Genomic DNA, 21,692 nt, shown 5'->3' on the forward strand with positions numbered 1-21,692 from the left:
TCTGTCATACACAATCATGCCATCAGCAAAGCTCATCACCATCATGGTTAATGAGGCCCATGCCGAGGATGCGGCAATAAACACGAGATTCAGGGAAAACAGGAAGTCCAGAGACAAGCTCATTTCAGATTGGGGAAGTACACTGAAGACAAACCACAATGTGGGCAGGGGGCAAGGTGGGTGCTCAGAGAAGACCTGAGTGTAACTGGAGCAGAGAAGAGGTGAGAGGCTCCAGAGCAGCTCTAGCATGGGACTGGAGGCAGTACATGCACAGACACCCAAGGTGAGTGAGCTGACAGGGTGCAAGGAGCAAAAGGAGACAAATGTGGCTGTAGTGTTGTGGGAAGGAGGCTTGTGGCAGGAGACTGCGCCCTGCTGTGCAGGTTCCAAACCACTAAACCACCCTTTCTCTTACCTGGGCGGCAACGGTGTGTGATCTGGTGGGAAAGAGCTTTGTGACGCAGGCCGTGTTAAACCCAGCCTCTGAAAGGCCAAATGCAGCTCGCAAGCCCGCCCCTCCAGCGCCTACCACCACTGCATCAAATTCATGGTCCACCACTGGGTACTGCGTAGAGATCTGGAAAGGAACAATTCACCTGTCAGCCAGGGACTATGGGTGCAGCGGCAGAGTTCAGGCACAACGGAAAGAGGCACAAAAGAGCAGCTGCGGCAAACAGGGGCCTCCACCCGGCGTATGTGGTGAGGGCAGCCCACCCCAACAGGCCTGCCAAAGGGACCACACTCATCCCGGCACCTGGAAAGCCCCCCAAGAGCTGAAATGCTGAAGAGGTACAGCCTCAAAGCAAGGAACTGCAGAAGCAAGGGAAAGCAACAACACAAATCAAAATACTAGTTCTAAATATGATTTTTCTATTCAATTATCCTCTTTTATATTTGTAGAAATATATACATACATATGCTTCTGAGAATCTAAGATAACACGGTGGAGATTGTGATTCTCCTAACCAATGATCAGCAAGTTTCTTGTGACCATGTTAATATGGTGTTTCATTCAGGTAAGCATATTTCCAGTCCATCTGGGCAACCACCTCTGCACGGAGGAATGGAACCCTGAGTTTGACTGAGAAGGTACCACCAGCATTCAGTAACTACTGTGAGCTTATGAGAAAACAACCTGTGAACACATTTTAGTGTCTTCAGCAGAGAATAAGATGGGACCGGTAAACACAGAGAGCCTACACTGGAGTGGCTTCACAGTTCTATGTCACTCGTCACAGTAAATAATGTTCATCTGTCATTTTCATTCTATTATTTTGTGCTTTGATTGAAAGTTTACTCTGGTTTTAGATACCTACAAACTGCAAGCAAAAAGTGTTAACAACTATGCTTATATTTGTACAATTAAGTACTATATGCTAAAAATAATTTGAGCATCATTGGAATGAGAATTTTTTCCTTTAAATAAGAACTGTGTGTTATTCCAATATACTGAAAACTGGTATAGATCATTACACCTCTAAGCCAATGATATCACTTATAAGGGAACAAAAAATTGTGAACTTACTGAATCTGAAACTTTAGCAGAGGACCTCTTATTCCCATCAATGGTGAAGTGAAAACTGCGGGTGCCTGTCTGCCATGCCGCCGGCCACTGCTGAGACACAGATGGAGAGCACTAAGTGTCTTAAACAGGGGACTAGTGACCAAAATTTCCCCTTAAGTTGTCAACCTCTTCAAGTACCCAGGTGCTCCCCGTTCACCTAGAAAGCTCAGCTGGGGTTAAGTAGAGGTACTTAACCCTGAAGGCTAGGGAAGGGCTAAAGACTTGGCACCCCAGGAAAATCCCTTCAGGATGAAGCCTGTTTCCAAACAGGACACTCATAGACTCAGACAGGAGAAGGCACAATTTCACGTTAATTTCTTAACTTAGAATTTTTTTTTAAAGATGTTATTTGTTTGAGAGAGAGAGAGAGAGAGAGAGAGCGCGCGCACAATCAGGGGGAGGGGCAAAAGTAAAGGGAGAAGCAGACTCCCCATTGAGCAGGACGCCCAATGTAGAGCTTGATCCCAGGACCCCAGGATCATGACCTGAGCCCCCACACGCAACCCTGAATTTATGATTCTTAGTGGAGAATGGGAAAGATTTACATTTTGCGAAAGTGGTAGTTTGCAAACAATGAAGCACTTTTACGGGATCCATCCTCTTCACCCTAGAGCACCACATGTTCTGCAAGGTTTTGTGCTTCATTTAGAAAAGCACTGGACAGTGTAGTGGGAGATCCGTTTTCTAGAAGAGGCTCTATTGCTTGTTGTGACGCCTAGGCACCAGTGGGATCATCCCTCCACTCTTAATGTGAGGACTCCAGGCCCAGAGGTGATCACAGACCTGCTTTACCACTCTCCACATCTGTTCTGGGCTTTAGGCACATCCTCTCTTGTCTGTCATACTCCACGGTGCTGTTCCCTCTGTCTGGACACTTGCCTCTGGCCTTTCCCTGGCTAACTTCTACAACTCTCCCAAGGTTTGGCTTAAATGTCCCACTCTATAAACACTTATTCAAGAAAACTAGTATTAATGAAATCACAGTCCAGCATGAGGCCACATTCTTCATATGTGAACCAACTTATGAGGCATGTCTTTCCATTCTGCTGACTGCATTTTAGAGAACGGATAAAATGAAATCTTAGTAATCTCACAAAGAAGTACATTTAACAATGACTAAAGACGATATAGATAGAGATAGAGATAGCTTGTAGAGATAACTACAAGTATTCTGCATTTGGGAGACACATTATTTATTGGGTAAAAAAAAATTATTCTGTAGGACAAACAAGCAGGGAATACAGGAAGAATATGGCAAAATACAAAATGAATTCTGTACAGTTTTGAACTGAAGGACTTCTTTCTAAGATTAATGGACTCCGGCCAATGCTGGACAGCTTGGCCACTTGCAAGTCACAGGTGGCTCCGACCTCTAGGTTTCTTCTAGCTCTGAGATGAAATGATGGCTGTCACAAATAGTTGACTTTATGCTGATAGCTCCAATTACAAATAAGTTTCTTGGATTTCTAAGTAGATCTTAACTGACAAAAGCAATATTCTTAAATTCTTCAATTTCAACTTTAAATATATTTGTTTTTATCGATATAAGCCAATTTTTCCCCAGAAAATGAATCTAAAAACTAAAAAGAATATTCTTCTGTTTTAGTATAATTTTAAAATTGGTAAAATCATATCTTAAACAAGTCAGAGAATTTTAATACAAATGTTCTTGAAAATTTTATAAAGTACAGTATAAAGGTATTAGCTTCAAAAAGAACAGTATATTTTGCAATACCAAACCGAAATTAAAATAGAAACCATGAGTCCATCCCCATGTCCCCACCATACCGCCAAAGGAGAGGGGAGGCAAGGCCATGAGTGCAGAGCACCCTGTCCCGCCTCATCTCCCTCAGGAGACCCACCGGCCCCACAGCAAATCTCTGAGTAATGAAGAAAACTAGATTCTGTTTGCAAAATGCAACAATCCAAATGGCCATGGGCACAATTATAGAATTGTGGTGACAGTACGGGGAGACTGGTCCTGTTAACAGGAATGGTTACAAATTTGATCTCAAATAGTATATGGAGGAGGCAATTATGAAGGCCTTTGATCATAAGAATCTGGATGGGCCATACTTTGCAGATGTAAGCACAACACAAAAAGTAGCTGTATACATCTAGGAAAACCTCCAGAAATTTCTTCCTCTGGGCATTCTTCATAAAGTAAAAGTATATGAAACTGACAATAATATTGTCATCTACACAGAAAAAATACCTTTTAGGGGCTAATACTATAGAAAGATTAATTTTTGGATAAGGTCTTAAAAAAAAAGATTTATCTGAGAGAGAAAGAGTGTGCATGAGTTGGGAGCCTCATGTGGGGATTAATCTCAGGACCCTGAGATCATGATCTGAGCTGAAACCAAGAGTTAGATGCTTGACCAACTGAGCCACCCAGGCACCCATTTATCCCCTTGGACTATCAAAGAGTCATCACATAACTATTATATCTCCACATTATCATCTGGAGTGCCTGATGGATTGAAATCATTGTATGTAAGACCTGTTGTGAATTCACATCTATTTTAGAACCAAACGTGCAAAACATCCTATTGTTTAGAGTCTTTTATCTACAGATTAAAAATCACTTCATTTTCAGTAAAATGTTGTGATGTGAAATTTAAAGGCAAAATAAATCAATTTTTGTTTTTCCATTCTTTTATTTTCAGTATTCATTTCTTTCCTGGTATAATATGAAAGGCAAAGATGTTTATAAGACTTAAAGTACGTGAAACATAAAAAAAATACATATGGGTGATTACACTGTCCAGAGACACCGACAACATACACTTCTTCCTTAATTACATCTTTTGTATTCTAAGGGCACAAGTTCATTTAATGAAAAATGAAATATAAATCACTTTGGGTGATGATGCACTGTAGGTGGATGTATGGAAACACTGCTTTAGTGCACTGTGTTCTGTGTACTTTTTGCAAAGCTTGTCCAACTGTGAATTGCTAGTGAGGAATAGCACATTCGTTGAACATTGTTGGAGTATCAGTAAACTTATGGCCACCTGAACGATTTTAATTTGGAAAACTGAATAATCATATATATTAAATCCTATGAAAATAATCAACTTGAAAAAGATTTATTATACTGCAAAGCATCTTTTATATACAGGTTTTCCTAATTGAGCCCATTTTGTTCTGATCGTTAAGCTTACCTGTTTCAGTTGAACTACAAAAAAAAATAAAAACAGTGAGACTGCCTAAGCATTTGTTTCTTCTTTCTAAGATGTTCATGTTGAATAAGGACACATATACACATACACACACATACACACACATGGCTAGCTTCAACAGTGGCAGCTATTATCATGAAATCTTTTTTTTTTTAATTTTTATTTATTTATGATAGTCACACACAGAGAGAGAGAGAGAGGCAGAGACATAGGCAGAGGGAGAAGCAGGCTCCATGGACTGGGAGCCCGACGTGGGATTCGATCCCGGGTCTCCAGGATCGTGCCCTGGGCCAAAGGCAGGCGCTAAACCGCTGCACCACCCAGGGATCCCTATCATGAAATCTTTAACAAATTATCACACTCGCTGCAGAAAACAGAGTATTAGCTTTTAATCTAAATCTTACTTGAGCAATTTTAGAATTTGGAGAGTCCAGTAGTAACCCAAGTTGTCTTTGATAAAACTCTTTTTGGGTCACTTATTAACATTTAAAAAAAAGATTTTTTTATTCATTCATGAGAGACACAGAGAGAGAGAGGCAGAGACATAGGTAGAAGGAGAAGCAGGCTCCATGCAGGGAGCCTGACATGGGACTCGATTCCAGGACCCTGGGATCACGACCTGAGCCAAAGGCAGATGCTCAACCACCGAGCCATCCAGGCGCCCCACTTACTAACATTTTTTAAGTTAAAGCTTCAAGCATTTTCCAACAGAACAACATAGAGAAGAATGAGGAAATCTACCTAAGAGGTAAAATTAAAGGAAACAGACCTTTTAATGGCAGGAAAGCACAGGTGAATGACAGTAAAAGGGAGAAAAAAGTGAAGAGAAGGGTGGAATCTAGCAAAGAGGACAGTCCTCATCTAGTAACAGGTATCTATGAATCATGAAAAGGAAATTGATCTACACAATCAGAAAAGCAGCCAATAAAGGATCTAAAAGTGGTTGCATGACTACACTGAAGGACCAAGGATGTGAGAAGATGGTTTGTGTGAACTAAATCCTCATTTAGCAGCACAAGTTGATGTCCGAAATGAAGAAAAATACACCTGCATATTAGCTAGAAAAATGTAGATAAACACCAGGTGAAATAACAGAAACAATTCAGAACTGATCCCACTGGGGAATAGACCTGGGGAAGGAGTGGGTCTTACTCCTTTTCATTTATAAAGTCTTCTGTACTCCTAGACTTTTTTCTTTTTTAAAAAACTCTGTGTAATTATTTTCATTAAAAATTTAAAGGTTTTTAAAATAGGGATGCTTAAAGTTCACAAGATTACCAAGCACAGCCTGGGAACTGTAGGCTATGGCTTGAGCAAGCACCCCCACACAGAGAAAGGGAGACTATCCTGGGTCTGGACTCAGGTCAGCCTGGCTGGCACCGGATTTTATACATTCCCCCTAGGTAGGTAGCCTCTGGAAAAATCTCTGCAACTCCAAAATAAGATGCATATCTAAGTTACATTTCAAAACTAAACCACAAGCGAACCAGAAAGACATCGCACAGAATGCAGAACTGAATGCCACCGCAGTATAATTACCCCAAGAAACAAAATGAAGTTACTACAATGGCCTAAATAATGCAATTCTAAATATATACCATTAAAACATATTCAAAATCATATATTTTAAGAAAAGAAACTGACTTATTCTAGAACAGTACTTTGGATATTCACCTTAAAGAATTTGAAAAATCTCATCTGAAGCAGTTAACCAGCAACTATTTATACTTTTTGTTTCAGTAAACTAGTTTACATCAGTCTGCAAATTATGTCAGTGCATTGGGGTAAAAAAAATTAAACAAAGGCAAAATAGGTTTGACAATTTTGCGACTTGAAAGCAGCTTTAAGTATAAAATGACTTGGAAACATCATAGAATTGAACGAAATAAGATAAAGAAAAATTCTCCGTGGATTTTATTCAAATTATCCTCATCATGTACTCTCTATGCTGCATTTCTCAGTCAGGGATCATTTCTTTTTTTTGTTCTGCTAATTTAACGCTTATGTTTTTGCCAACCCTAAATTCCACTAAATATACTGCTTGGGACTGCAAAAGCTATCTTCATCAAGATATAAAGACTTTAAGACCAAAGGCATCTTCTAGGAGGCCTAAGTGGCGGCTCAATTTTGCTATTGGTCCATGGCCATCAGGTTCACTGGTGTGTGAACACAGGGTTGCAGGGAAGATTCAAGGAGATAACGGAGGGAAAGTGCCGGCTGCTAACAGCCTTGTCGCCCAAGATCCCTGGGAAATCAGGCCAGCACAGGAGAGGTTTACACACCCTGACCTGCTGTGTTAACAGCTCATGGCCAGAATTCTTTCTGCCCAGCTTAAAGGACAAGGTTTTCATAAATCCACAAAAGGAGCTCCACCGACCGGCCTGAGGGTCGCAGTCTGCACGACGGAAGCACCAGGCGGGGGATGACTGTGGACAGACCTATCCCGCTTGTCCCCAAACACACCCGTCAGTCTCTTCAGCTGACAGGTAGGAGCACCTGCAAGTCTGCTTAGGGACAGCTGACCGCGATGACCCCACCGACCGCGGACTCTGCACCCTCCAGCCACAGCAACTCGTGAAAGCCTGTAAACTGTCCTCCGGCGCTGGCGGGATGGCTGACCCTCCTCACGTGAACTGGTAAGACCTCTATTTCAGGACGGACAGAACTGCACGGCAGGGACAGGCGCGAGTCCGCGCTGGGACCCTCACCCCGTAATCACTAGCCGGGGAGGTGGGCCGTGTTGCGGGGCCTCCAGGGCTCGGGCCGGCAGGCCCCCGACGGTCACCACGCCTGCCCACCGCGGCTGCCCGGGGTCCGCGCACGCCCGGCACCCACGGCCCGGTGCCCACACGCCGCAGCGCCGGTCGAGGGCGGACCTTCTCGTCGGATTTCCTAGAAGCACGGAGAGCCCAGGACGGAGGCCCTACACGTACCGCCCAGTCCACGCTTTCCCCGAAGGGGCTCGGTTAGCGAACAGCGGCCAGCCAAGCCCCAGGGCGGGTGTCGGGCGAGCTCACCTCCCCCGCCCCGCCGCCGCTACCCGAGGCCCCAGGGCGCTTCTGGATTCCGAGGCCCCGGGGCACCCCCGGCCGCCACCCGTCCGAGCGACCGTAGCCCGCGAGGCCCCCGGCCCCCAGGCCTGGATTCCAGGCAGCGGAAGCGTCCCCGGGGCGGCACGCGGGGTCATGACCTTCACAGGGACGCAGACCCGCGGGCTCCTGGAAACTGCCCGCTGCCCTGCGGGTCGCCCCACCCTCCGGCGACCTCCTCCCCGCACCCGCCCGCAGACCCTCCCCAGGCCGGGGCCCTGCGGGCGGGGCGGGGCGGGGCGGGGCACTCGCGTCCGCTCGGGCCCGCGGAGACCGTCCTGCGCCCCCCTCGATCCCCGCACCCTGCCCGCTCCGCGGCGAAGACTCACTGCTCTGGTCAGCGCCAGGCGCCGGGCGCCCAGCAGCCGAGACACCGCCCGGACCCCCGACATGTCTGTCCTCCACCGCGCTGTCCCACCAACCCCCGCGCCACACTGCGCCTGCGCATCTAGTCGCGCCCAGCCTAGGACGCGGGGACACCGCGCCTGCGCACCACGCCGCGACCCCGCGGTGGGGGCATCGCGCCTGCGCACAGGGTCCGCAGACCGTGCCGCTGAGGGCATCCGGAGCCGAGCGCTCCCCTCCCGGGGGTGAGTCGGGGGCCGGGCGGTGTTCGGTGGGGGGCCAGGGGTAGGTCAGGGCCTAGGGAAAAGTCGGGCGGACTAGGGGTGGGTCAGGGGTCGGAGTAGGTCAGGGCGCCGGGCGGGCGCTCCGGTCCACCCTGCGGGGGCCGCGGCGGTGGACACGGGCCGGTGACTCGGTGAGGGTCGGCGACCGGGGCTTGTCCTCCCTGACGCGCGCGACCTCGCCGCTGGTCCACCGAGCGTTTTTCCTTTGGGGCGTGCTTATGTAAGGTACCCGGATTCTTTTGTGGGACTGAGTGGCATGGGAAAGAAACCAAGAGTTGTAAGTACCGTTTTCACTTTCCTGTGTTTCGTGTTGTATTATTACGATCTTCCTCCTAATCCTCCTAATCCAGTGCTATGCAGCTTATAGGTGCACAGCTGTGTGCAATGTAATCTTAGAATTATTTTAATGAGTTAGTTTATGACAATCCATCCACTCCTATTTTATTGATGTTTAGGTGGTTTCCAAATCTTTGCCAATACTAAAGAAGCCTGTGAAGACTCTAACCATGTATAATTTGTTTTTATTTACGATTAGGTTGCTTTTCTTGGAATTGTATGTTTCCTCAGGCCCAGTGTCCTCCAAGTGGACTTTACTGGCTTGGAGGAAATGAGCACTCTTCTTTGCAGACTTACCTTGAGAGGTTTGCAGTTGAGTACTTTCAGATGACTAATTTTTTATTGTCTAGTTACCACAAACTGCTTAACGTAGTATTTTTGGCATTTATTGCCAATTCAGATTTTCTACTTTTAGATGTTAAGGGTTTACTGAAAGCCCCATTTCAATATTTCAAAACCCCATAACATTTTTCAAAATTGCACTGGTTTCCTTTTTTGTTATGTAAGCCTTGATTATTTCCTTTCTAATTAGTGTGTATTATTTGTGGCCCGCACGCAGAAATAAGCTGAAAGTCTCATCACTCCGTTTTGTGAAAATGCCCAACCTAGTGTAGGTATTCAGTAAATTGGTAAATCCATGTTAACAGTGACCCCAGCCTGGTTGCCAGGATACAGCCGGAGCTTTAAGCCAGGAGCATCTGTAATTGTGTTCATGCCACCAAGGTCAGGAGGCATGAGAGCCTTCCTAGCACCATCCATATCTCCCTGACACACCGCTGTGCCTCGGCCTCTCCAAGTCAGCACCACTGCCTGAAGCAGCCAGTGCTTTCTGCCTTCCTATTTACATATCTTTATATACAACTGTACTTCAAAGATTGTTTATATTAGACATTTTAACTTACTTTACTTGTATTTCACGTATTTGAGACCTGTTTCTCTCCCCAGCTGTGTCATGAGTGGCAATTGTGTGAGGCCTTGTTTTTTTTATTCCTCCTTCTTTTAATCCCCTAAGACGCAGTACTATGCAGCTTATAGGTAGAACTGAACGGAGTAGATGATACAATTGTGACAGATGCATTTTATTCCTTTTATATGGTTAATGGCTTTATTATTTACTTCAAGGTATATCTCCATGAATAACTTAAATGACCCCCCAAATTGGAATATCCGGCCTAATTCCAGGGCTGATGGGGGTGATGGAAGCAGATGGAATTATGCCCTGTTGGTTCCAATGCTGGGATTGGCTGCTTTTCGTAAGTCATGGCTTTCCTGACATTTGCATCTTGGGGCTAGAAGTGTGAATCTTAAAGATCTTGGGCTTTGGACCCTGGCAGGTGCAAGTGTACATCCTTGTATTATCCCATACAATGAGTCCGAGGCAAATTAATGCCCTGGGCCTCAGTCTCCCTATCCATGGAATCATTATGAGGGCTAAATAACACAAGAGACTCCATGTGGAGTGGGTTTTCGTCACTGTTAGCTCCCGTTCCAGACTTCACTGCTTGGAAGGGGGCTCTCTTGGTTCAGTTGCCCTCATAAGGACTGACAGGGAATAATAAAATAGGTGTAAAATAAAACAACAACAACAAAAAAGGGACACCTGGGTGGCTCACCAGTTGAGCATCTGTCTGCCTTTGGCTCAGGGTGTGATCCTGGGGTCCTGGGATCTAGTCCCACATCAGGCTCCCTGCATGGAGCCTGCTTCTCCCTCTGCCTATGTCTCTGCCTCTCTCTGTGTGTTTCTCAGGAATAAATAAAGAAAGAAAAAAGAAAACCAGTTTGGTCATCTTCATCTGTTTCATGTTTAGGGAATCAGTGTGAAAACCTCTGCTCAGTCTGGCCAGATTCTCTCTAATTTGAACTGACTTTGGGGAAGTCTAGTTTGAATATCACTTTGGGGAAATTACCAGTTACTGGTCGGTTATAATTATTCTAGCCTTTAGCTTTTATTTTCTACTACATGATAGTTTTCTATTATTTAGGAATTCGTATTATGTTTTATCATATCCCACAGTTCTGGGTTGGCACTTAAGAATATGAGAAACCAACTAATTGGAAGAAAAGCATGAGCTCCTCTCTATTTGCAGTGATACTTCTATTTATTCATTCATTCATTCGTTCGTTCGTTCATTCATGAGATACAGGGAGAGAGGCACAGACACAGGCAGAGAGAGAAGCAGGCTCCATGCAGGGAGCCCAATGCAGGACTCGATCCTGGATCTCCAGGATCATGCCCTGGACTGAAGGCGGCGCTAAACCACTGAGGCCACCCAGGCTGCCCTGCAATGATACTTTTAATGGAGAGAGAGCATCTCAAGCAAAGTCCCCCCTGAGGCAGAGTTTCACACAAGGCTCGATCTCATGACCCCAAGATCATGACTGGAGCCAAAGCTAAGAGCCACACAGGCACCCCTTGGCAGTATAATTTCTGAACTATGTAGTAAAACGTTTTTGGAGAATCTTTACAGAAAACTTTTAACTTTTCATTCTTATAATGCTACCTAAGCAAGACAATAAAGAAGAAAAAACAAACTATTCCTTGACCCTTTTCTGGGACAGAAACAACATTTCAAAAGTACAAGAAGGCAAGAACCTCAAATAGTAAAAGTTGTTATGCAAGGCTATAAAAGCTAGAGTCTGGAAAACAAAGGGAACATGAGAGTCGCTCCAGGGCCTGTCCCAGCCTCAAAACTAATTAATCGTTGTTAGTCAGTGTAATTTAATGTTAAGCCTTCTAAGTCACTCATCGAATTCATCACCCTAGCCACAGGCAACAGGTAGTGGTTCCAAAGGTTAGGAGAATTTGCAAGGTGGCAGGCTGGTGAGCTTCTAAGTGGCAACACCCTTAGGGCTGGGTTTGGATCTGCCCAGTTCCTGGCCTAGGAGCAGGCACTGTGCAGATCACTGAATCGCAAAAACCACCTGCTCCTGTCAGCCTCCTTGGGAGTCGATGTTTAGTTTTTTAGGAAAATGCCAAAATGTTTTCCCGGGTGGCAATACCATTTTGCATCCTTATCAGCAGTATGTGAGTGATCCAGTTTCTTGGCATCCTTACCAGCATTTGGTGAGGTCACTGTTTTATTTTACACCCTTGTGGGTTTAATTTGCATTTCCCTGATGGCTAATAATGTTGAGCATCCTTTCACATTCTTATTTGCCATTGGTATAGCCTCTTCTGTGAAATGTCTCTTTCTGTCTTTTGGCCATTTTCTAACTATGGTTTTTGTGTTGAGTTTTGAGAGTTTTTACTATATTCTGGATTCTAGTATTTTGCTGGATTTCTGGTTTGCCAGTATCTTCTTCCACTCAGTAACTTGTTTTTCCGTTCTCTAAATGGGGACTTTTACAGAGCAAACTTTTTAATTTTGGTAAGTTTGGTCTTTTGATTTTTTCTTTGATGGATCATGCTTTTCTTCCAGAGAGCTCATCACCTAGCCCTAGATCTCAAAGATTCTCACATTGTTTCTTGAAAGTTTAGTTTTACATTTTATCATTTTATGTGTAAGTCCATGATCCATTTTGAATTAATCTTTTTTTTTTTTTTTTTTTTGTAGTATAACATATGACACTTAGGTTTTCTTTCTTCTTTTCCAATCTGTTTCCTGTTTGTCTTTTATTTCCTTTTACTTTCTTGCACTGGCTAACGCTTCTAGGCCTCCACTGAGAAGTTCCCATTTTCTTTTTTCTTTTTTTTTTTTTTTTTTTTTTATGATAGTCACAGAGAGAGAGAGACAGAGACACAGGCAGAGGGAGAAGCAGGCTCCATGCACCGGGAGCCCGACGTGGGATTCAATCCTGGGTCTCCAGGATCGCGCCCTGAGCCAAAGGCAGGCGCTAAACCGCTGCGCCACCCAGGGATCCCGAAGTTCCCATTTTCTAGGAAGAGCGTTCGATCTTCACCATTAAGGGCCATGTTAGCTATGGGTTTTCATAGCTGTTCTTTATCAAGGCAAGGAAGCTTCTCCTCAGGTTTTCTTTTCTTTCTTTCTTTTTTTTTTAAAGATTTTATTTATTTATTTGGTAGGGAGAGCACAAGCAAAGGGAATGTCAGACAGAGGGAGAGGGAGAAGCTGGCTCCACTGAGCAGAGAACCTGATGTGAGGCTCAATCCCAAGACCCTGGGACCACAACCTGAGCCAAAGGCAGATGCTTAACTGACTGAGCCACCCAGACATCCCAGTTTTTATTTTCTTTTTGAGTTTTTATCACCTATAGGTGTTGACTTTTGTCAGATGTTTTTCTGTATCAGTTGATGGGATCATGTGATTTTTTTTTTCATACTATTCATATGTTGGTTTACATTGATTGATTTTTGAATATTGAACCAGTCTCACATTTTATAAGTAATCTCTACTTTGGGATGGGGGGACACCTGGGTGGCTCAATCGATTAAATGTCCGACTCTTGGTTTCAGCTCAGGTCATACATGTTCTCATGGGTCTTGCTTGGGATCCAGCCCTTTGTCAGGCTGTGTGCTCAGCAGGGAGTCTGCTTGAAGAGTCTCTCCCTCTGCCGTTCCTCTGCTCATGTGCACTTGCTCACACTCTCTCTCAAATAAATAAATAAGCCTTTTTTTGTTTTAAGATGTATTTATTTATTAGAGAGAGAGAGAGACAGATAGTGACAGCACAAGCAGGGAGGAGAGGGAGAAGCAGGCTGCCCCTGTAAGCAGGGAGTCTGATACGGGGCTTGATCCCAGGACCCCGGGATCATGACCTGAGACCAAGGCAGATGCTTAACCAACTGAACCACCCAGGCACCCCAATAAATAAACCTTAAAAAACAAATCACTTTGTCCTGCCATATAATCTTTCTTATATATTATAGAATTATGTGCCAGTATTTTTTTTAATTTTTTTAAAAGATTTTATTTATTTATTCATGAGAGACACAGAGAGAGAGAGGCAGAGACACAGAGACCAGGCAGAGGGAGAACCAGGCTCCACGCAGGGAGCCCAAGGCAGGACTCGATCCCGGGCCTCCAGGATCTTGCCCTGAGCCAAAGATGGTGCTGAACTGCTGAGCCACCCGAGCTGCCCTAATTTTTTTTTTTAAGAGAGTACAAGAGTGGGGGAGGGACTGAGGGAAAGGGTCAACCAGACTTGGTGCTGAGCACGGAGCCTGACACAGGGCTCAATCCCACAACCCCAAGACCATGACCTGAGCCAAAATCAAAGGTTGGATGCCTCAATCAAAAGAGCCACCCAGGTGCCCCCAAAATTTTACTTATTTTTCACATGGTAAATAGTGTCATAAATCACCTTTTAAAAAGACTGCACCAAAATAATACTTATATCAACTATATCCTAGGAAAATAAATAGCTTTAAAATACTTAAAACAGGTAATATTTAACTTTCAAAAAGATAATAACAAAACATGTACACAGATCTAGACAATCGGACCTCACCCACAGTAAGAAACGATAAGTACTATGGACACATTGAAAATACATGTTAAGTATTAGGATGCTGACTGGATGCAGTGGAGGTGTTACAGATTTCACGGTGCTTATTCTTGACAGAATTGTCTGAAGAATGACTTTAAAACTTTCTGAGTGGCAGAAGACAGGACAGTTGGCCAGAAAGAAGCATGTCTTCGTTTCCTGGAACACTTCTTTTACAAAGGCAGTCAACCAGTCCCAAAAGTTTAAGTACAGTGACATATCTGGTTTTAAATGAAATTCCTGGAAAGCTTTTTAAAAAGCTGTTCCGGGGATCCCTGGGTGGCGCAGCGGTTTAGCGCCCGCCTTTGGCCCAGGGCGTGATCCTGGAGACCTGGGATCGAATCCCACGTCGGGCTCCCGGTGCATGGAGCCTGCTTCTCCATCTGCCTATGTCTCTGCCTCTCTCTCTCTCTCTCTCTCTCTGTGACTATCATAAATAAATAAAAATTTAAAATAAAATAAAATAAAATAAAATAAAATAAAATAAAAAGCTGTTCTGTATTTTCTATACTGAAGGATGGTTAAGTACTCCGCAAACTGCACAGTTCTTTCATCCTTTAGTAGGAGGTTAACACTGGCCATTCCTACTAGAAATACTCTTTTTTGCCCAAAGTTTCACATAATAAATGAGTAGGTCAGTGGAGGAAACAGCACCAATAAAAAGCTCACGAAGCCACCATCCCAGGCAGAGAGGTGAGTTACTGGAACTACTTAGGTAAAAGAAACTCCCACTGTTATAATAACTTCAACTCAATCTAACCTACCTATAATCCACTTTCATATGCTGCACATTGAAGAAAAACACAGTAGATGGAATATAACTGATGTCAAAACAGGAGTTTGGTCCACATCCACCAGATATATAGCAGCCATTTTACTCAGGTCAGGAGAGGTTTTAGAAAGTATATCATCTAGCTGCAGACAGACAGGATCCTCATCTCTCCCAAACCTGGGGATCAACCCCTTCTCTGCGGTACTTTTTATTGCGTGGTCTATTTCTTTTTTGCTATTTAGCTTGGGCAACAGGAAGCTCATCTTGAAATAATCCAAATATTAATCCTCGCTGTCAATCTTCATTTGTACAGGTCACCTCTTGCTCTTCCGCTTCAGTGGCGTCCGCGACCCTCCTGTCCAAAAAAGTCAGGACGTCGGCCATGTGCCAGTATTTTGTTCAGGGTTTTTTATGTCTTTGTTCATATGGGGTTTGTTATGGGTTGTTTGCTCTTTGGAGGGATTCTCTCTTCTTACACTTACTTCAGCATCATATTTTTTATGTCAGTTATATTTTTCGGTTCAAAATATTCATTTGCTCATTTTTATATCTCCTATCTCTGTGCTTAGACTTTGTATTATCATGCTTGCCTTAAACTCTTTGTCAGGTAACCCTAACATCTCTGTCCTCTCAGTATTGGCATCTACTGATTATCTTTTTAAATTCAATTTGAGATCTTTCTGGTTCTTGGTATGAAGAGTGATTTTCCATTGAAACCTGTGTATTTTGGGTATTATATCATGAGGCTGACCTTTTATTTGGACATTCAACGGCTTCTTGGACAAGAAGACTCTGGCAGGGGAAGAGTGGTGCTGCTGCCTCACTCCCAGGTGGGGATGGAAGTCCAGGCTCCCCACAAAGCCTCCTGTCCACAGGCACCCAGACGAAGGGTCCCCTCATTCCCAGTGGGCAGGTGTGGGAGCTGCAGCTCCTGCAGGGTCTTGCGGCTGGGAGAGGCAGGAGGGTCTTGTTACTGCTGCCCCGTTGGCCACCTCTGACACCACCCCAGGGGAGCAGGAGGGGCTCCCATCAGCCTTTGCCTGGCGGGTGGAATGGGGCCGCAGTACCTCTGTAGCAGGAGTAGAGTGTTTATTATCAAAGCTCTGTCCTGCTAGGCCACCTCTCTAGCCCTTTGGCCAGAGAGAGCAGGCTTACACTATGGCTTTTTGAAGGGAAGTCTTCACCGTTGGCATTTCAGCTCCAAGTCTGGGAGTGTGAGGCTGAACAAAACCCCAGGGACTCAGAATCATAGTGTTCTTTGGGTCCCAAGGTCCCTGGCCAGTCCACCCACGGTTCTCCACCTTTCAGAACCCCATTGTGTTTGTTGTACTTATAGTGCAACAAACTGCTGAGCAGGCTTCTGACCCTGCTGAGCAGGAAGACTAGGAAAGTACTCTGTTCCATTCCCTCAAAAGCAGGAGGCTCCCCCCCACCCCCGCCTTCGGAATCTATCTAGGACTCTGCACACTTGTGTCTGCCTGGAGTCATAAGGTATGGTTCTCCAGGACCAGACCCAGATGTAGGGTTTTTCCATTTTGCTTCCACACTTTCCTCTGCATACCTCCCTTGTCATCACCCCTGCATGTGTCCCACCTCCTCCAGGAGGCCTTCCTGATTCAGTGCTACCTACCCCAGATGCCCCGATAATTATAGCGTACCTCAGTTCTGTGTGTTCTGTGTTTCAATTGTGGTTCTTTCATTAGATCATCCCTGGATTATGGCAACAGTGGCCTCCTGGCTCTGGTTCCCTCTGTGACCATCTGCCCCCTCCTGCCTCTCATCTTCCAGTTCTTATCAGAGTCTTTGAGGACTTGTATTGTTCAGCACCTGCTGGCTTCCAGAGCCTGCTCTAGCTTCTCCTTAACAGAGCCCATCACTCCTGGAAGTGATCTGCTCAGAACATGTGATGCCCACTCAAGTCCCTGTTCATTCTGCCAGAGGAACCTTTCTATTTTTTTTTTAATACTTCTTTATTTATTTGTGAGAGAGACAGAGAGAGAGGCAGAGACACAGGCAGAGGGAGAAGCAGACTCCTCACAGGGAGCCTGATGCGGGACTCTCTCTATCCCAGGACCCCAGGATCACGCCCTGAGCTGAAGGCAGACAGATGCTCAACCGCTAGGCACCCAGGTGTCCCCAGAAGGACCTTTCCTACCAGCCGCTCCTCATTTTTCCAGACTGGTTCCCATTCACCTCTTTTGGGAACCCCTCCCAACTGCACCCCAGACTGAATTAGTCCTTCTTTCCTCCACTTCACACATACCCCTCTGTGCTCATCAAATGATCTTGTAACTGCTACTCTACTGGTCATCTCCCTTGCCTGTGAACTTGGGTGAAAGGAGGAGATAAAGATGCTATATGTTGGCAATAGGACTTAGTTGAGGAAGGAATATGTTCGGTTTTATGCTTATAGAGTTGGGGTGGTAGCAGCACTTCCAGTGGAAATGACTTTCAGGTGTATGGAAATACTGCCTTGGAGGTGGTTGGTGTCATGGGCCAGTGAAGATTCCCAAGGGACACAGGGTAAGAAGACCCAAATGGCAACGACACCACCTTGAATGTTGGGGATGGAAAAGGAACCTCCCTGGCACTGGATTTCTCCATGCAGCAGAGGACAGCCTCCTCAGTCTGTCCCATGCTTGTGAGAGTCAAGTTTCCCTGGTTTGGGGAAAGGGAGCCAGACCGTGTGTTGAAATTGAACATCTTACTCCACCTTATTTGTATGTACCCTTGTCAGAATAGAAGCGAGCATCTTGGACTTGGGCTACTTACTGGAGATGACCAGGCGAGTCTGAATGTACTTTGCAATCACTCAGTTCTGTAATCACCCACCAGTAATACAGGAAGCATAGCAGTATTGACCTTTAAACTTTGCCAATAGGACGTGGGGGCGCTGTGGCCAGAGTACACAGCCGTGGTGGGCTTGAGAGTGAAAGAAAGCCATGGGAGATTTTTTCAGCCATAGAAGAGGAGGCTGGAAGGGGAACTGCCAGCAACCTTGTCACACTTGTCTTTTGGTAGCCCGTATTTAATTTTAAGATAAGAATTTTGATGATCATATGGCTTTATACAAAATGTTATCCGTACCTTTCAAGGCTTAAGATTTTATTGAAGTGCTGTCCTTAGGTGCTTTAGATTTTCAAAATAAAGATTATAGAACCTTAGCTCAGACTGCTTATTAAGTGTGTTTTTCCTCCCCAATTTATTTGTGTCAGGTTGGATATGGTCTAGGGAGTCCCAGAAAGAGATAGAAAAAGAGAGAGAAGCGTACCGTCAGAGAACAGTTGCTTTCCAGCAGGATCTCGAAGCCAAGTACCACGCTGTGATCTCAGAAAACCGGCGTGCGGTCGCTCACTTGTCTTTGGAACTTGAAAAGGAACAAAATAGAACGACCAGTTACCGAGAAGCCCTCATCTCTCAGGGGCGCAAGTTGGTAGAAGAAAAGAAGCTTCTGGAACAGGAGCGGGCTCAGGTCATGCAAGAGAGGAGACAGTTGCAGCCCTTGAGAAGCGCGTATCTGAGCTTTCTGGAAAAGGAAGATGACTGGCAAAGGAGGGCCAGGCTTGTGCTGAAAGAGTTTGAAGACGCGCTTACGGAGAGACAGAACATCTACTGCAGCCTGCTCCTGCCCCGGGGCAGGCGGCTGGAAATTGAGAAGAACTTACTGGTCCGAGCAGCCACTGACCCAGTTGCCGCGGACCTGCAGATGGCAGCTGGCCTGACCGACATATTTAAGCATGACACGTACTGTGGCGACGTCTGGAATACCAACAAACGCCAGAACGGGAGACTCATGTGGCTGTATCTCAAATACTGGGAGCTAACTGTTGAGCTGAGGAAGTGTCAGAGAGTCGAGAAAGCCATCCTGGAGAAGTAGGGTAGGAGTGAAGTACGTCTTCTGTGACGCATTGGCGTGTTCTCAGCTGCTTCTGCCACACGCACCCCCAAGTGTTCTTCCACTCTCGCCCCCCGTCTGAGCAGGACACGGGGTCTCTTCCTGGCCCTCTTCAGCTACTAAGGATGCAGTTTCTCAGGAGGATTTTTTTAAGCTGTAATATTTTATTAGGCTGAACTGTATAACCTCGTATCTCTGTTGTAGGGTAAGATTGTTTTTAAGAAAGTCGAATACAGTATTGATCCTCACTGTACATTGTTTTCTGTCTGTTTTTATTACTCCCTAAATAAATTGTTTTCTCCTCAAATGTTTTCTCTCCTAGAATTATAAATAGAAGTTGTCAGGTGATGGATAGAACTGCCGAATGAAGACAAAATAGTAACATATCCAGGTTTCCTGCGGCCATGAGCATCCCTCGTATGTTTTTGGGATTTGGCTTGTGTCTGTATTTAGTAAGCACATATTATTTATTAGCAATGATATATAATAAAAAATACTTGCCATTTAAAAGCAACAATGCCACCTATGAGTGTAATTCTTTACTCTTCATAAAATGTTTTTACATAGATTAGCTCCATTTTACCACAAACTGATCAAAATGAGGCGCTGGCCCATTTTTCACAAAGCTAACGTGAGTCAGCCTCTCACACATCACCCTTGTAATCCCAACCGTGATCTTAGCAGTACATGAGAACGATGTGTAGGAAAATCAGCAGAGGGTGGGGCGCCTGAGTGGCTCCACCTTCAGCTCGGGTCCTAATCCTGGGGTCCTAGGATTAAGCCCCATGTAGGGCTCCCTGCTCAGCGGGAGTCTGCTTCTCCCTCTGCCTCTGTGTGCTCACTTGCTGTCTCTCTCTCTCTCTCTCTCTCTCTCTCTCTCTCTCTCAAAATCTTAAAAAAAAAAAAAAATCAGAGGGAAAGGTACATGGGGCCAAGTGAGGGGAGTAGGAATCGTCCCCCATTTGGAACCCCCAGAGACAGCCCAGTGTCTCTGGTGAGGACTGGACGCATGAGTATCTTCTGCTGGGCATGCACCCAGGTTGCCGGTAACCCCTCAAACTGCACAAAATTTAGACACGTGGGCTGCGCTTACTGCCCAGTGGTAGGGACGTCCTCCCCAAATCCAGGTTCTGCATCCCAGCCAGGGGCCAGCCTCGCAGCAGGCTTTCAGAGGGCCTGCAGCCTCCTCGCAAAGGTGAGGCAGCTGGCAGCGGGGTTGGGAGAGGCCGCACAGCTCCAGAGCTGCTGGTGACTTTGATGCACTTGCTTTGCAGCCTGCCTGTCTGTGGCAGCAACACAAACTCAGAAATTCCACTCTGACAAGACTCTTCCTATCTGATTGTCAGGAGAGCTGGATTTGGTGAGGGCTTCCTGCACACTTCTCGGTCTGCGGGGTTTGTGCTCACGTGTGGATTTTAGACTTGGGAACACTTGCAGATACAAAGTGGCTTGGAGCTGCAGTGAGAGCCCCGTGGGGCTGAGCTTTTCCAGCTCTGCTCTTGGCCTCTGTGTGCTGCGCCAGCTTCATGCTTCCCTTCTCCAGCGGCTCCCAGTCTCCCATTTGTGCTCTGCTGTCACCCACCCTGCCCCAGATCCAAACAAAAATAACTTCGGTAAATCTGAACTAAAAAGTCTGCCTGGCTATTTGTTGCCCAGTTGTATCCATCGGTTCCTCCTACTGCGCTGACTCTCCAGGTACCCTCGGATAAACCGCCTAATGCTTTCTCTTTGGTTTTACTTTAAGAGGAAAATTCAGGGGCACCTGTGTGGTACAGTTGGTTAAGTGGCCGGCTCTTGGTTTCAGCTCAGGTCATGATCTCAGGGTTGTGGGATCAAGCCTCACCTTGGGGATTCTCTCTCCCTCCCTGTCTGCCCCTCCCCTCCCTACTCTCTCTAAAAAATAAGTAAATCTTCTAAAAAATGAGGAAAATTCAGCTATTTAGTAGGTTATTTCAAGGTGAATTGTTAATCTTCACCATATTTTCTCGTGTCCAGCGTGCTGTGAGCCAGCCTTCAGTAGCGTGGTAACTGTTCAGATCATCCAAGTCAGTTTAGATGCCAGTTCGATGCTCAAAATCAGACATTACCTACAGAAGATTATGTTGGACCATGTCTGTTTGTGCAGCACAGCTGCCTTCTGCTGGCAAATTTAATTGAGGGTTTGTTTGATGCCATCCATCTTTTTAACAGTGATTTTGTTGGGTTGGAAATGTTTACATGATGTCATGCCTGACGACTTCACAGATGAACCAAAAGATATCTGGACTAAGTAACACTACAGTGGGACGTTTGGTGTGTGTGTGTAGGATTTATGGGGACTTGAGAGTCCAACATCTGTACAGGCTGCTTTCTGGAAGGTCTCAGCAAAACCTTGAGCCAGCATGGCCAGGGCTGAGGCAAGGCCTGTCCTGTGTGTGCTGGAGTCAGGAGGACAGGGCATCTCCTGGCCTGTGGTTTTCATGGATTTGGGGACACTGTGGGTGGGGTTGTGGTGACTTATGCAGGAAGGGCTTTGAGGGGTTCAGCCTCTGCTTTCTAAGTGTACTTACTGTGAAAGTACCTGTTTCAGGGTGTTTTACTTGGAATAAAGTTGGAAGGCATGGGAATTGACTAGGATGTTCCACAAATAAAATAAGCAGGCAGTGATTCTGTAAACGAATCCCAGTTTATTTGTTAAATATGCTTTCTCCCCCTCGTAAAACTTCACAAATGCAGATAAGGAACTGTCGTGTATTTTCTTGTGTGTGTGTGTGTGTGTGTGTATCATGCGCATATGGA

General features: G+C 45.5%; 2 protein-coding genes across 5 annotated transcripts in view; one reads left to right on the plus strand and one right to left on the minus strand.

Annotated features, from left to right (window-relative positions):
- SDHA (succinate dehydrogenase complex flavoprotein subunit A) overlaps window positions 1-8,303 on the minus strand; it is a 29,208-nt gene extending 20,905 nt beyond the window's left edge. Inside the window, exons 1-3 of one of the 2 annotated variants that reach the window (XM_025451590.3) lie at window positions 8,168-8,303; window positions 1,526-1,612; window positions 416-577 (exon numbers count right to left, since the gene is read on the minus strand). In XM_025451590.3, the coding sequence (XP_025307375.1) occupies window positions 416-577; window positions 1,526-1,612; window positions 8,168-8,230 (312 nt within the window). In that variant the 5' untranslated portion in view covers window positions 8,231-8,303. Of the gene's footprint in view, window positions 1-415; window positions 578-1,525; window positions 1,616-8,167 lie in introns of both variants that reach the window. The other variant, XM_025451588.3, reaches the window with a different exon arrangement.
- CCDC127 (coiled-coil domain containing 127) lies at window positions 8,229-19,431 on the plus strand. Of its 3 annotated transcripts, XR_003138939.3 has the most exons (4): window positions 8,229-8,428; window positions 9,926-10,056; window positions 18,235-19,119; window positions 19,237-19,431. XR_003138939.3 is itself a non-coding variant. In XM_025451591.3 (3 exons), the coding sequence occupies exons 1-3, from the start codon at window positions 8,229-8,231 to the stop codon at window positions 18,894-18,896; spliced, it is 993 nt and encodes a 330-aa protein (XP_025307376.2). In that variant the 3' UTR covers window positions 18,897-19,431. The 3 variants fall into 3 exon arrangements, 2 of the variants coding, with proteins under 2 accessions (XP_025307376.2, XP_025307377.1); XM_025451591.3 differs by having other exon boundaries at window positions 18,235-19,431; XM_025451592.3 differs by lacking the exon at window positions 8,229-8,428 and adding an exon at window positions 8,543-8,744 and having other exon boundaries at window positions 18,235-19,431.
- The last annotated feature ends 2,261 nt before the right edge of the window (window positions 19,432-21,692 follow it).

Source organism: Canis lupus, chromosome 34 (genome assembly GCF_003254725.2).
Source record: "Canis lupus dingo isolate Sandy chromosome 34, ASM325472v2, whole genome shotgun sequence".
In the NCBI taxonomy this organism is placed as follows: Eukaryota; Metazoa; Chordata; class Mammalia; order Carnivora; family Canidae; genus Canis; species Canis lupus.

Coding starts and splice junctions, on each gene's coding strand:
- CCDC127 (XM_025451591.3), top strand. CDS start 8,229: ATGTCTGTCCTCCACCGCGCTGTCCCACCAACCCCCGCGCCACACTGC. Junction 8,429..9,925: donor CGAGCGCTCCCCTCCCGGGG/GTGAGTCGGGGG, acceptor ATTTACTTCAAG/GTATATCTCCATGAATAACT. Junction 10,057..18,234: donor GCTGGGATTGGCTGCTTTTC/GTAAGTCATGGC, acceptor TATTTGTGTCAG/GTTGGATATGGTCTAGGGAG.